Source organism: Pogoniulus pusillus, chromosome 7 (genome assembly GCF_015220805.1).
Source record: "Pogoniulus pusillus isolate bPogPus1 chromosome 7, bPogPus1.pri, whole genome shotgun sequence".
NCBI classification, from domain to species: Eukaryota; Metazoa; Chordata; class Aves; order Piciformes; family Lybiidae; genus Pogoniulus; species Pogoniulus pusillus.
Genome location: NC_087270.1, coordinates 42,031,714 through 42,046,318, shown reverse-complemented (window position 1 = coordinate 42,046,318; position 14,605 = coordinate 42,031,714). Strand labels below are relative to the sequence as shown.

The window sequence follows — 14,605 nt, the reverse complement described above, 5'->3', positions numbered from 1 at the left end:
GAGCTATTAATGCAATAGGCAGGGACCGTGGCCCCTCGTCTCTTAGCTGCCCCATTAGAGCGAGCATTAAGCTACCAAGCCTGAACTCTACAGTGGTGGTGAAGGTGGTGAAATAATGAAAGGTGCTTTTTAAACTTTCCTAATCTAAACTGGCAGAGGGTGGTTAATACGATTTGAAGGGGGCTGGTCAATGGACAATCAATAAACTAATAATGAGAAGGATGCGGTACATTAACAGCCTAAAAATCCAACGAGACATTAAAAAATCATCGGTAACTCCTAGCTCCATTAAGATTTGGGTGGTGGAAGTGGGAGGGAGGCAGTTAGATAAATCATCAAGATGATAATAATCACCGAGAGCATTAAGACCAGATTTAATTCGGCTTTAAGATCTTACCGACCGCATGTTTGGAGGCCTTTCCCTCTATTTCTGCTGAAATGAAGGGAAGGTTTTCTGTCTGTCAGGAATGAAAGATCGTGTCCCTTTTGTCATCTGCTCCTCTGAAATTTGCTTGGCACAGTCTCTGGCAAAAGAAGTTGTCCTCCTAAAAAAAAAAAAAAACCTCGCTCGTCCCGAGTCCCGAGTTAATTTTTCCTGACTCTGGGGCACAGTCGGTGACCTTAAAATTATCCTGATGTATTTATTTACTTTCAGCAGTTTCTGACGGCTGCCTGCACCCTCCCATCTGATTTAGCCCGAAAGGCCACTTTAACCCTAACACCTTAATTCATTGTTCCCTTGCAAACACACACTATTGATAGCGCAATTTTAAAGACGCATATGAAAGGAGATATCTTAACTCTCAGTAGTACAGCATGAGATTCCTTCCCGCTCCTTCCTGGAGTATCCGGATAAATGATTAACTGAAAACCACCCTGGCCTCAGCTTTTCAGGTGATAGATCTGGGAATCGGAGATGCTGCTTCGCTGCCACTCAGCTTCGTGCTTTTCCCTGGATTACCCATTGAACCTTGCCGTTCCCTTTAATTGGATGCAAAACAATTTCGAGGGAATACACTTCGCTTCTTTGAAATTTAGTGCCGGCTTTCAAGGGAAAGAGATTGCGGTGGAGGAAAGGGAGGGCGGAAGAGGAGGAGACGAGAGGGACGGGAGGGAAAGGGACATGAATATACACTCGCTGTATTAATTCATTCAAATGAAACTAGGAACCAGCTCTTTCGGTGTCCGTGGGTAAGGCAGCGCCCTCGAATTTTCTGGGTTTGGCTGTCTAATCAGTCCGAATCGCCTGTTACAGCAAAGTCCTGCTGTTAAAATGGACAAAGAACTTTGCACTTCTTTGAGACTCAGTAGGCAGGTTATTAAAAGAGAGAGAGAGATCTGAAGGCGGTTTAATAGCTGAGTGGTCCTGTATTGCTCCATGACGTTTGTTAGTAAAAAATATAGGATATATTTATTCTGATGAATGTTGGATTGACTTTTCAGCATCCAGTTATTCCTCAGGATTATTGCAGTGATCTCCATAGCTTAAAGCCTTGTTGCTCAGCTATTTTCAGAACACTGGCTCGTTTATTTGTTCATTTCTAGCGTTACCCAAATGCTCTCTGATTTTAATTTCCTTTTGTGCCTCTGAGTTTGTGATCTTGGAGGTCTCTTCCAACCTGGTTGATTCTATGATTCTATGATTAACATTTCCACGCATTTTTTGGAGAGCAACCCCACAGAGAACTACCACTACCAAAAAAACCCCAAACCATACAACCCACCAAAACCCAGCAAGAAAAAAAAAAAACCAACACAAAAAAAATCTACCCCCCCCCAAAAGCCTAAGCCTTAATGTATGCACAGAAAATTGTAAACATGTAAAGAACTGAAAGCTTCATGCTGAGTTTCGCCATGCTCCATTTCCCCACCATTTCCTGCTGTCGTTTTAAAGCGATCTCACTCATCTAGAGATCCCGTTTGCAGGAACAGTATGCTTATAATTACTAACAAATCAAGCGGCTACTGTTGCTCTCCCAGTTTATTGATAAGCTGAAGAGAAATGGAAGGGGGAGAAATGGCAATGAGGCTGGAAGTAACCACAGGAGAAGAAAGGAAGAAAGAAAGAGAGAGCGAAAGAGAGAAATAAAGAGAAAGTGAAAGAGAAAGAGAAAAAAAAAAAGAAAGACAGAAAGAGAGAGAAAGAGAAAGAGGGAAAGAAAGGAATAAAGAGAAAGAGAAATAAAGAGAAAAGAAAGAGGAATAAAGAAATAGAGAAAATAATAAAGAATGAGAAAGAGAGAAAGAGAAAGAGAGAAAGAGAGAAAGAGAGATAGAAAGAAAGAAAGAAAGAAAGAAAGAAAGAAAGAAAGAAAGAAAGAAAGAAAGAAAGAAAGAAAGAAAGAAAGAAAGAAAGAAAGAAAGAAAGAAAGGAAGGAAAGAAGGAAAAGAGAAAGAAAGAAAGGGAGAAAGTCAAGATTTTTGGGAGGGGGAATTATGTACTTGTGATTGCTATATACACAGCAAACAGAGCTTGGATGTGCAAGAAAATCACATGTTGTGTGTAATGGGATAAAGCTAAAGCTGAAGTGGTAGGGAGACTCTCTATATACATCTGCAATGCTCTGTCTTATTATGGCAATCCCATACCAACTGGGAAAGTTGACATTGGCTAAAAGCATTCTTTGCATTGCAGTTTGTTCACATATATGCAACAATTTGACATATGCAGCTGCACACATGGACATGTGCATCTCTTCACCCACTGAAACTTCCATGTTATATTATCCCTAGCAATGTCTGAGCTGTATTTGTCTGAGCATCCTTTGCATTGCAGTTTGTTTACATACACGGCAACGATCTGACATATGCAGCTGCACACATGGATGTGTGTGTCTCTCCACCCACTGAAACTTCCATGTTATATTATCCCTAGCAATGTCTGAGCTCTATCTGAAAAGCTATAGCTATGATAAACACACAGATATGATATAGATAGAGATAATTCATTCCATGGCAAACACTTTTTAAGGCAGCATTAGGTAATTTACAGAAGATACAGAGTCCAGATAGGCTGCAACTCTCTGAAGCTATGAAATCGCAATAGATATGCTTACACCGCCTGGTAAGCTTCTAACGTGGGTTTAGGGTTTAAATTAGACTTCAACTGATGAGTACATTCATATGGCCCTTTTCAGGGAGGCGGCGGTAGGAGGAAAAGCTAAGGAGCTCCCAGCATAGCAGGGAAGGGAGCCAGTGTGCTTTCCAAAAGCAATTTGCAAGGGAGGGAAAAAAGGCAAGGAGCACCAGTGAGCAGGTGAAAAATCCATATTTCAAAGGTTAACTAATGTAATGAGTGCTCCGAAAGGCCAGGGAGAGTGGGGTGAGGCACAGTTAAGCATTGCCCAGGTTCCTCTCTCTTTAGTGAGTTTGGACTAAGATCAGATGGTTGTGGAATTGCTGCCTCTTGTTTAATTTCTCAGTTCACTGGACAGTGACCTGATAAACTGGTCACTAAATATAGCCACTATAAAGGTGTACTCCAACCGCTGATCCCCTGTGTTTAGCCAAAGTAAAAATTGCCAGTCATGAAAATCTGTCTGGTAGCTTTAATCTCATTTAATTTTTGTTTCTATTTTTTTTTCCTTGATGGCTTCAGTTGAATGATGTTGCAGAACACAGTGCATGAGATAAGTGATATATCTGTGTATAATGGGGGGAAGAATGATTTTTCTCTTCTTTTTGTCTTCCAATACTACCTCTGATAACTCAAATGACTCTTTTCCTGTAGAATCAATGAGAAAAGTAATCCTATTAACAGCAAGCAAAGCAGAAGCAGGCCTCTAACTCTTTTATAACTGGTTCTGCGCTGTTGTCAAACTATTTGAAAGTGCCTTTATGAGCTGCATAAAGTGCCTAACTAAAAATAATAGAGAAATAGGAATCCATTTCGCTCGCCCATTCCCTGAAGTAAAGCCACTCCGAATAATTTGTTTATACTGGAGCCTATATACAAGGCATATGAAGCAATATGTATATCTAAAATCGACATGCCTTTTGGTTTTTAGCTGTTATAGAGCTTTTATTGTGGGGGTCTGGTCTGGCAGTAGGAAATGATCTGTAATAAAACCAGTGAAACACGGTTGTGTCTATTCCATGCACCGAGGTTATAAAATTGGCAATTGCCCAGTAGTTAGCACTTGGTAATATATTAGGATACCCGATCTTATTGTTTAGCAGCTCCAGACGACTTAAATATCCCCTCAACCCTAATGGCTTGATTCTGCAGATACGTTGCAAATAAACAGAGGTTTTATGACTTAACTGACATGTATTATAACTCCCTAAATAGCTGGCATATGTGCGTAATAGAACCCCATTATTTGCCGAATTGGTTTTGCAATTGATTGAGTGGAAATGGGAGATTGTGAAGTAGTATCTGCTCGAGGAGAGTGTGTAATCAATTAGTCTGCTCTTCTAAAACATGCCCACTGCTCTGTCAGGACTCTACCACGAGCAAGAGAACCTCGGTTCCAGTGTATATTTTCTATCAGGGAAGGCGTGTTGTCACGATTCTGAGAGGAAGCAGCAGTAGCAGCTGTCAGCTCTTATTAACTCCTGCATAAAACATACCTTAAGTACGGTTTGTTATCAATTACTTGCAGAAATGAAACAACTGGGAGAATGCAGCGAGGCTCCCTATAAATTAAAGCGATTGGCTGATTGATTAGAGCACCTGCTGTAAATCATAACAGTCCCACACAATTATGAGGGGCCCATTTAAGTTCATTTGTAAACAAAATTCATGTCACTGGGGGGGGGGGGGGGGGGGGGGGGGGGGGGGGGGGGGGGGGGGGGGGGGGGGGGGGGGGGGGATTGCTCTCAGTTTTAGTTCAAGCAGTTTGGGTTGTTTATTTCTGAGCGTGTCTGGTTGCTATTATAGGAATTCTCTCGTTATAATCCCCTTGGTTGCTCTTAAAATAGCCTCGCTACTTTCTCAGAGAGAGAGAGAGAAAAAGGTTCATTTTATGGTAGACAGAATAACATGGTTTGGTTTTGTTGTGTTTCTCTTTATTATCCTGTTCTGATTTCCTGCTCCCCTCTCCCTCCTGCCCCCCCCGTAAGTACCTTTAAATATATGTTACAGTAACTAGATCAGCTTTATTCAGGGGCAGCAGAGTTCCTACTGCTTCATGGACAGCAGAATGTGATTAAGGTGGTGAAAGCCATGCTTAGACCAGATTTCGTTCTCTCTTTTTTTTCCTCCTGGTGTTCAGTTGGTTTTTTTTTTCTGAAGGAAAAGACTCATTTTATTTCATAAACCAGACTTAATAAAAACACAAAGCAATAACAGAGCTGTCTTCTGGTTGCTGTATCCTCCAGCCTTGATACTTATTTAAGGCAGCAACTCCCTTCGTGTAGTGAATTTATTCCTGGCTCAGCTTAGAAGTAATGGAGACATTAGCCAAACGAAAGTAAATGTTCCTTTTTTTTTTCCCCTCCAGAAAGGCGCTGTCCGTTGTACAAAAGGCATCGGGGGGCTCTGACACAGGCTCAACCCCGAAAGCTGCCAGGTGCTTGCCAATATGTATTTTATTTCCCAATGATCAAACCCTGCATAGAGGCTGTACTGCACCACCCTTCTCTCCATCCATCATTCGTGGAGCAGGTGTCTAGATGTTGGGGGAGCAGCACCCTTTATGTTGCTGGAGGTAGCCAGAGATTCAAAATCCCCTTTCATTTTGCTGTTCTGTGCATGTCAGAGAGACTGTGGTTATCTACTGCCCCTTCACGGCATGATGGTTTCTCTCTCCCCTCTTCCCCTTTTCTTTCTCCAGTTCCGGTTCCTCCAAAATCTGTTACTTCTTTGATGATGAATAAAGATGGCTTCCTGGGTGGAATTTCAGTCAATACCGGAGAGGTTTTTTGCTCTGTACCCGGCCGCTTGTCTTTGCTTAGTTCAACTTCAAAGTATAAAGTAACTGTGGGAGAAGTTCAAAGGCGCCTTTCTCCTCCCGAGTGTCTGAACGCATCTCTCCTAGGAGGAGTACTTAGAAGGTAAGAGGCCGGGGCGAGTGTGTGAGCATCTGTGCATGCACCAGAACTATTTGGTAGCTGGTAAGAGTGATTGCCATTATCCGTGGATTTTATTTCCATAGCACGCCTGTGTAAGCTCAGGATAAGGTGGAAATATGATGGACTTGGGCATTGAGGTGAATGGATGGGGACAAGGGGAAGATGTGGCCTTGTGCGGTTTCAAAGAACCTGCAGGTGAAGGAACTGAGACAGGGACAGTTTCTGCCTTGTACAGGCCGTTACTATCGCTGCTTCTCCTCCCAGCAGTCACCTCTTAGAGAATGGCAACATTAAATGTTCTTCGGAGCATGCTGGGGTGGGATGTTGCAGGAGGAACCGAGAGTGTTTCAGGTCCTAATGTATTTCCAGGGCTTTCTTAGCTGCCCCTCCTCTATATGACAATAACAGTTAGGCGATTAACATGCTGACGCACAAGACACTGAAATTAACAAGAGATTAATAGGCAACCTGTGAGGTAGGTAAGTACCTGGCTAAAGGAAAGCCATCAGCAGATAGCTTTGAAAGTCAGAAACTTAGTGCTTCATCTAGAGCGGTTAATAGAGGAATTACTCATGGCTGATCCTGAGGCCTTTGTTGTTTAACCCTCGTGCAAATCACCCACTAATGACCTTAAAATAGTTAGCATAATTGGTACAGAGGAAAGTAAGGAGCAAGGGATAACCTGAAGAGGCCTGGTTGCCATCATCCTATCAACAGAGAAATGGTGAATTCGGGTGCCAGTAATGAGGATTTAGGTTCCGAGGTCAGCAAGTGGAACGACTGCCAGGGAGAAAGACTTTTATCTCACTGACAGAGACTGAGGAACTGTGCATTGTCAGTGTGATTTATCTCTAAGAAAGGTGAGCTAAGGCTCTGTCTCTGGTCAGAACAGGGAAGAAGTCATGATATGATGTGAGGTAACAGCTCACTCAAACCAATAGAAAGCTGAGAGAGGATAAGACTTAATTTTACACGCGAGGTATACGCCAGAATGGGGAAAACCAGAACAAAACAAAACATGGCTTCTAGACAAGAACAAATGCGTATAAATTCACCCTGACTACATTTCAGATCATATTTAAAAGTTCCTGTCCTTAGAGGAGGAAATAGTAGCTGGGCAACGCTGATTCTGAGGTGCTTTAAGGATAAGTTGTGTTTTGGGGAGTTTTGGGGGGAGAGGGGTTGGGGGGAGGGGGGGTGTTGGTTTGGCTTTTAATGTATGACAACGTCAGGGGCTTCAGCTCCGTGTCTGGAGTGGAATAGGAAAGTCCTGCTACATGATGTCAGTCACCCGAAAATACACGTGAGAATGAGGGGCACTTAAAATAGATGCTGCTCCACGTGAATGCCTGTAATCTTTGTTCAGTTGCCATTCTTGCCAGGGAGAGCAGCAGAGATTTTTTTTGCTTACAGATGCTAACTTGCCTGCTCGTTTTGTACAACTACAAATGGAGCAGGAAGAAAATATGATTATCAAGGTAAAGAAACATCATTATTGAACTTCGGTGGATTTCTGGCCCAAGCCAGAATCACTGGCTGCTGACTTCAGTTTCTTATCTTCCATCTAAATTTTAAACAAGCTTTTTGTTCGAGGCAGGTGAAATACAGAAAGCTGCCGTTCTGCCATGCAGCCCCATTTACTCCGATATAAAATAGTGGGACGCCAGCCTGGCTTCTCTGCTGTTTTTTTTGTTGTTGTTTGTTTTGTTTCCCTTCCCTAAGTACGACTGTTGATTATTAAAAAAAAATGTAAGTAGTAACTAAGAGATATTTGGGACAGACTCTGATCATAGGTGCCAAAACTCTCCCCGATTTCGCAGGTGGCAAGATCCATCCCTGGGGCTTTACATATGTATGGGCGTTCTAACAATACCTCTGTGTTTCCCACCTATAGCTCACTCACCCTTTTATTGCCCTTATCAGTAGTCCAGACAGATATTCAAATCTCCCTTCAGGGACCCTGCCTTTAGGTGAGCTCTTCCTCTCAGCATCGCCTTTTCGCACACTCACACACAGGCATGCCATGGTTTAATAAATATTTTCCTCCTCTTTCCTTTATCTACAGGCACACATATTCTCCCTTCGAGCCTCTTAGACTCTCCCCCTCCCTTTCTTCTGCTTCTTCTTCCCCTTCTGTCTCCTTCCTGGAATAACCTGAAGATTTAATTCTCCTTCTCAACCTTTCTATCCATCTTTTCAGTCCATCTTAATACGAGTTAGTGTCATGGAGTAGGAACCCATTCGTTCTCTACGTCAGAACGTTTTCCATTAATTATTGCTATCTGCCATGATTTGATTTCCTTGGATAGAGTGAAGAGTGGATTCATCCCCACTCCCACCCGTGGGAGAAATTAAACAAATCTCAGCCAACCCGAGTAGAAACCAACACCCACAAAGTCCTTAACGCCGAGTGAAAAAACCCTCCCAGGCACCACTAACTGCACAAGACTAAACGTTTCTTCCAGGAACGCTGTGAGGTTAATCGCGATGTTAATTTCTTTGTAATTCTAGAGCCAAATCGAAAAACGGGGGGAGATCTTTGCGAGAAAGGCTAGAAAAAATCGGTTTGAATTTACCAGCCGGCAGGCGTAAGGCCGCAAATGTCACTTTACTCACGTCCCTGGTGGAAGGTAAGCCGAGGGCTGCAGCTCTCTTCACACCTTTGCCTGCTCTGAACTCCTGTCTCCTGCTTTACCAGCCTCACCTCCTCAAACACCCTCCCCCCAGTCCGACCCCCTCCGACCCCCACCTGTCGTGATGAGATGGGAAAAGCTTGCAAAGTTGAATTTAGGGCGGGTTAGGATGAACTCCGTCACGGTAAAAGATCCCATCCCAAAAATGAAGTCACTAACTGGAGGGTACCTCTTGCTGGCTGTGTATGCGCTTGTATGTGTGTGTCTGAGTGCGACTCTGAGGGGCAGTTCTGGTCCTCGTTGCCAGCCTGTGCTATCCGACTCCACCTCTGCTCCATCCTCTGGATAATTCTCTCCTTCTGAGTTTATTTATGGCCAGCATAGGGTGCTCAATGAGGAAAAATTGTACTCTCTCGCTCTATATATTATTCCTTTAAAGAAATTAAGAGTATCAGAGAGTGGTTTATCTTAAGGAGCCTAGAACTGAACAGAGACAAGTTACTCCCCAGGAAGGAGAGAGGGACTGAAATTCCATATAATTTCAAGTCAACTAATGTCATTTTGGTGCTCGTCAGGTGCCTTTGATTTCTTGTTACCGCATTGAAAAGTAAAATTCAGAGCCACTAACATGTTTAGGATGTGTGTGTGTGTGTGTGTGTGTGTGTTTGCACCAAGAGAAGTTGGCCCTCCCCCAAAACCCATAACCGAATAGTACGGATGCAATTATGAATTAAATGTATCTGCATTATACATACACACCGAGAGGGGTATAAATAATCCACTTATCTTATCTGCATAGAAGTATGCATAAACATTTGTGCTAGATACTAACTTTTCAACTCTTGATTGGGCCATGGGAGTGATAAGACCTTACCGCAAGTAGAGCTGAAGGCAGACTCCCAAAAAGACAAGGGCTGATGGAAGGGAGGTCCTCCTGATACCTGCGCATGGATTATGCCGAGTGTGGAAAGCATAGCACAGGTTATGGCTATAGGGTTGTGCTGTAAGAGACGGGAAGCAGTTCGGGTGTGACAGCTACCCTCTATCACCGGGGTTAGTGAAGCTTCACCCTCTCTGCGGGTGTGAGAACGGGCGCAGCCTACTTCCAGCCAAATCAGCTCGAAGCTGGGTTGAGGTTCGGAAGGCTGTGCAGCTGTGATCTATGTTAAGTGTGTGGAGTGGACATCTCAGGCGGACATCAGCCTCCTCTCCTCCGACCTCCGCACAAATCAACAGTTTATCTTGGGAAAGCTCCCTGCTTTTGGAATAAGCTGCACCTGCTGGAGGCTGATCCTCTCTTCTGCCACCAGCCAGGCTTTAGCGTTCACAGTGCCGTCGGCAGCAGAAACGCTCCGACCCGCCCTAGCCGGCCTTACGGAGCTGTGCCTGGGGGGGGGTGACAGCGGCGGGGACTCTCCGAGCTGCGTCTGGTCCCTTTCGCATTCATTAACGGTTTGGTGATTAGCGAGAAGCCTTGGAAAGCAGAAGATGACGTTGGAAAGCAACTCCTGATCGTTAAAAATAATGTGGTCCTGAAGTTACTAGATATATCTGGTTTGCGTGCTGGAAATCTCCCTGGTCCCTCCGGCAGTGCTTTAAAGGGTTTAATGCTTTATTCTGGAGGGGCTGAGCTATAATCTGGTGGAATCCCCCTAGAGTCTTTTTTTTTTCTTCTTTTCTCCCTCCTCTCCTCTTTTCCTCCTTTATGTAGCTACTGTCTTCTTCTTGTGGCGTAAAGTACATCAGTAGGAGTTGAATGACACGAACCTCTGCAGGCGAGAAACCTGAAACCAGGCAGGCAGGAGAAGTGACTATTAGAATAAGCATTATTTTTCAAGGGGGAAAAGCAAAGTTGCCACTGGCTGCTATCTTTTTACTGGTCGGAGAGGAAACCCTCTTGTATGGTGGTCAGAGGTGGATGGATAACTTCCATCGGACGAAAGGCGGCCGTAACTGTACAGATGTGGCGTTAATGTCTGTAATTGCGATAATGACACGAGTGCTCTGTGTGTATGTAAGCAAAGGTCTGGGTAAAGTCCCACAAGAAGTGACGTCATGTTGACACTGTGGCCACGTTTGTACAAATTCGGGCAGTGATCTGAAACTAGAACGGATCCTCTGCTCCGCAGAGAAGTTAGAGTCCTCTGTCTTTCGGGGGTCTTTCTCTTCCTTTTTTCTTTTTGGCCGAGGAAATGTGAAAGTCTCTGTGTGTGTGTGGGGGGGATGTGGTGTGTGCGTCTATGCAGACGTGTGTGTACTCCTCCCACTGTTCACCATCAGCTGCACGGGTGGACCGCCGCAAGTGTCCTCTTGCAAAGACAAATCTCATCATTTCAAATTCTCGTCAGCTAAAAGTCAGCCCCAACTACTTTCTTCTACCCCGCCCCAAAACAGGGCTTTTGCAGGGTAAACCCATTCTTGAAGCCTGTCCTTAAGGCTCAAGAGACTGTCTAAGGTTTGTAAAGACGGCCCAAAAGGGTTGGTGCCTCCCGGCGGAGCGCTGGGCAGTAGTCCGGAGTCCCTCGGCGTTCAGACCAGCACAGCCCGCGGCCGCCGGTGCCCGGAGGTGTTAATGTCCTTCTCATCCCTTTAGGTGAGGCCGTTCATTTAGCTCGGGATTTTGGGTACATCTGCGAAACAGAGTTCCCAGCCAAAGCTGTTTCTGAGTATCTGAACAGACAGCACACGGACCCCAGCGACCTCCACTCCAGGAAAAACATGCTGCTTGCTACAAAGTGAGTGCGAATGTGACTAACACCCCCCCCTCCCCCCCCTCGGGAAAATCCTTCCTCTCTTTGTGCCCTTCCCCTGGACTCGTTTTGAAAGTTCCTAGATGACAACGGCCTCACGGGAAGCAAAGATGCTCATATCGCCCAATGAGCAGGGCAGACACTAGAGGCCCCGCATCCCTCCGCAGCAGTGGGGTTTCTGTCAACACACGCGGTCCCCACAGAGGATGTAAGCCACTGTCCCCTGTGTACACTGTTTCCAAGCCACCCTTACCTACAAAACCGAAAGTCTTTACTTTGCCTCCACGGCATGTCTGTCTGTCTGTCCCCCTTCTGCTGCTCACACACAACTCTCTGCCTGCGATTTTTTTTCCTGTATAGTTTAGTTCAAAACATGGGAAAAAAAAGGGAGGGGGAAGAAAGGGAGAAAGAAGGATAGAAGGAGAGAAAGAAAGAGAAAGAAAGAGAGACAAAGAGAGGAAGAAAAAAAAAAGAAAGAAAGAAAGAAAGAAAGAAAGAAAGAAAGAAAGAAAGAAAGAAAGACAGAAAGAAAGAAAGAAAGAAAGAAAGAAAGAAAGAAAGAAAGAAAGAAAGAAAGAAAGAAAGAAAGAAAGAAAGAAAGAAAGAAAGAAAGAAAGAGGAAGGCAGAAAGAAAGAGACAGAGAGATGGAGAGAGAGAAAGGGGACTGGAGAGAGAGAAAGGGGACTGGAGAGAGAGAATGGGAGCCAGAAAGAGAGAAAGGAAGAAAGGAAGAAAGGAAGAAAGGAAGAAAGAAAGAAAAAAAGAAAGAAAGAAAGAAAGAAAGAAAGAAAGAAAGAAAGAAAGAAAGAAAGAAAGAAAGAAAGAAAGAAAGAAATGAAAGGAGAAAGGAAGGGAGAAAGAAAGAAAGAAAGAAAGAAAGAAAGAAAGAAAGAAAGAAAGAAAGAAAGAAAGAAAGAAAGAAAGAAAGAAAGAAAGAAAGAAAGAAAGAAAGAAAGAAAGAGGAAGGGGGAGAGAGAGAAAAAGAGGAAGGGAGAGAGAGAGAAAGAAAGAGAGAGGAAGGGGGAGAGAGAGAAAAAGAGAAAGAAAGAAAGAAAGAAAGAAAGAAAGAAAGAAAGAAAGAAAGAAAGAAAGAAAGAAAGAAAGAAAGAAAGAAAGAAAGAAAGAAAGAGAGAGAAAGAAGGAAAGGGAAAAAAAAAAAATCTGATTTCTGCCCTCTCCCTCCCCTCAAAAAAAGTAAAAGGAAAAAAGAAAAAAAAAAAAAAAAAAAAAAAGGGAAAAAAAGCCAAAGAAAGAACCCAAGTCAGTAAAACCCCCTGAAGCAGAAAGAGACCCCCTCTCCCCATCATGTACAGCTAATGAACCTCCGTTTGGTCCCCCCCAACCTGTATCTCTCCCTCAGGACTTTCTCAGTGGATGTGCTATGTGTGATGATTTACACTCGGTTGTGCCTCCCAGGCTACTAACTGGATGCTTCACAGTATGCTCGAATCCGCAGTGGTGGGTGCTGCGTGGCTCCACCCAGCCCCACTATTTAGATTAAACCCAAACCAAACCAAAAACCCACAAAGAAAAAAAAACAACAAAACAAAAAAAAGGGAAAAAAAAAAGAAAAAAAGAAGAAAAAAGAGGAAAAAAATGAAAGAAAAAGAAAAAAAGCAAAAGGGAAAAAAAAAATTCCAACCAAAACCCCACCAAGAAAAAAAAAACACACCAGGCCAAGCAGCCCTCATTTATTTCATGCTCTGGGATGTGGCTTGCCTCTGATGACAGTGTAATTTAAAGAAATATATGGAGGGTTGAAAAATCATTTGCTCAAATTTGTCCAGATGTTTTTTAGACGTGATTGGAATTTGATTGCCCTTTTCCGCAGGGTCAGAAGATATTAATGTCCCAGAACTTTAATTGCTCACAGACCCTGCTTTGGTCTTTGAAGATGTAAAACGGTGGACTCGTTACTGTTTGTTCTCCAAATTCAAAGTTTCCTCTCTTGCACTTTCTTAATGGATAATACACATATAAGTAGACCTTTATCTTTCCCCACCCTCTGAAACCTTTAACCCGCCGGGGATTTCAGACAGTTTCAGAGATGAGAGCTGCATCTCTTTTTTAAGGGTTTACTTTTTTACTTTCCGTTTAAAAAACAAACAAAAAAAATCCCCCCTTTTATTCTGTCCTTTTCTCCTCCAGTCCCTGGGTAGACATCTGTCTCAAAGAAGCCATTTCTTTGGGGATCTCACCAGCCCTCAGGGTTTCCACATTGCCTGAGCACCTGTTGGCTCTCAGGGCTTTTGGACCAGAGCAGTGTGTGTGAGTTCAGTGGGAAAATCAAAATGAATTTTTCAAAGGTGTGGACAAACAAACAGGAGCCAGGTGTCAACTCTGATGTGTTAATTGGGATGCCTTGCCCTAAGATAAACCAGCAAATGCTGGCTTTGCTCTTTGTGCAGTGACTAAGCTGACACAGAGTTCCAAAGTCCTGATCTTTTTTAGCGAGGTGGCCCAGCCTAAGCAGCCGCAGAGGGTGCCCTTCCCTGCGTCATGTTCCGTGCCACCTTGTAACTCTCAGGGCACGGTTCTGCTTTCCTCCATGAAGAGCATTGGTGGGAGCTGCTTTGACCAGGCGTTAGGCCTGCAGGAGGATGGGTGTTTGGCAGATTAATGGTGCATCTCACTTTCAGCCTGCTTGTTTCTAAAGCCACCAAGCACAGCTGAGTTTTCGCACTGATTCAGCATCACACAATCATTAAAGTTGGAAAGAACCATTTAAGACCATCAAGTCCAACCGTAAACTTAGCACTGCCAAGTCCACCACTAAACCATGTCTGTGAGTGCCACATCTACTATGCCTTTTAAATGTCTCCGGGGATGATGACTCAACCATTTCCCTGGGCAGCTTGTTCCGATGTTTGACAGCCCTTTCAGTGAAGAAATGTTCCCTGGTATCCAATCTAAACACCCCCACAAGCACCCTTCTGACTGTGGCAGAGATTTCTGCCTCCAGACACGGTGTTATCCTGCAGCTGCAGAAACCTCTCTCCTGAGGAACATCCTGAGAAAGGAGCTCACCAGGAGCAGTACTTCAGCACTGTAGGGGAAAGGAAGGTGACTAAAAGGTCCCATTCTGTAAGGCTGGGATCAGCTTTGGCCCGAAGCTGCCCCTTCCTTCAGCCTTGGCTGTCTTGAAGAAGTGTGAGATGAGCCTAACCATGCTTTCCCTTCTCTGTCTCCCTCTCTTTGCTTTTCTC

General features: G+C 44.1%; 1 protein-coding gene across 4 annotated transcripts in view; it reads left to right on the top strand.

The window, feature by feature from the left end:
• The window catches only part of TFAP2B (transcription factor AP-2 beta), a 29,279-nt gene that overhangs the window by 13,987 nt on the left and 687 nt on the right, over positions 1–14,605 (top strand). For 2 of the 4 annotated variants that reach the window (XM_064146704.1, XM_064146705.1), the window contains exons 4-7: positions 5,445–5,513; positions 5,778–5,997; positions 8,527–8,645; positions 11,242–11,383. In XM_064146704.1, the coding sequence (XP_064002774.1) occupies positions 5,445–5,513; positions 5,778–5,997; positions 8,527–8,645; positions 11,242–11,383 (550 nt within the window). The remainder of the gene's footprint in view (positions 1–5,444; positions 5,514–5,777; positions 5,998–8,526; positions 8,646–11,241; positions 11,384–14,605) is intronic. The other 2 variants (XM_064146706.1, XM_064146707.1) reach the window with 1 other exon arrangement.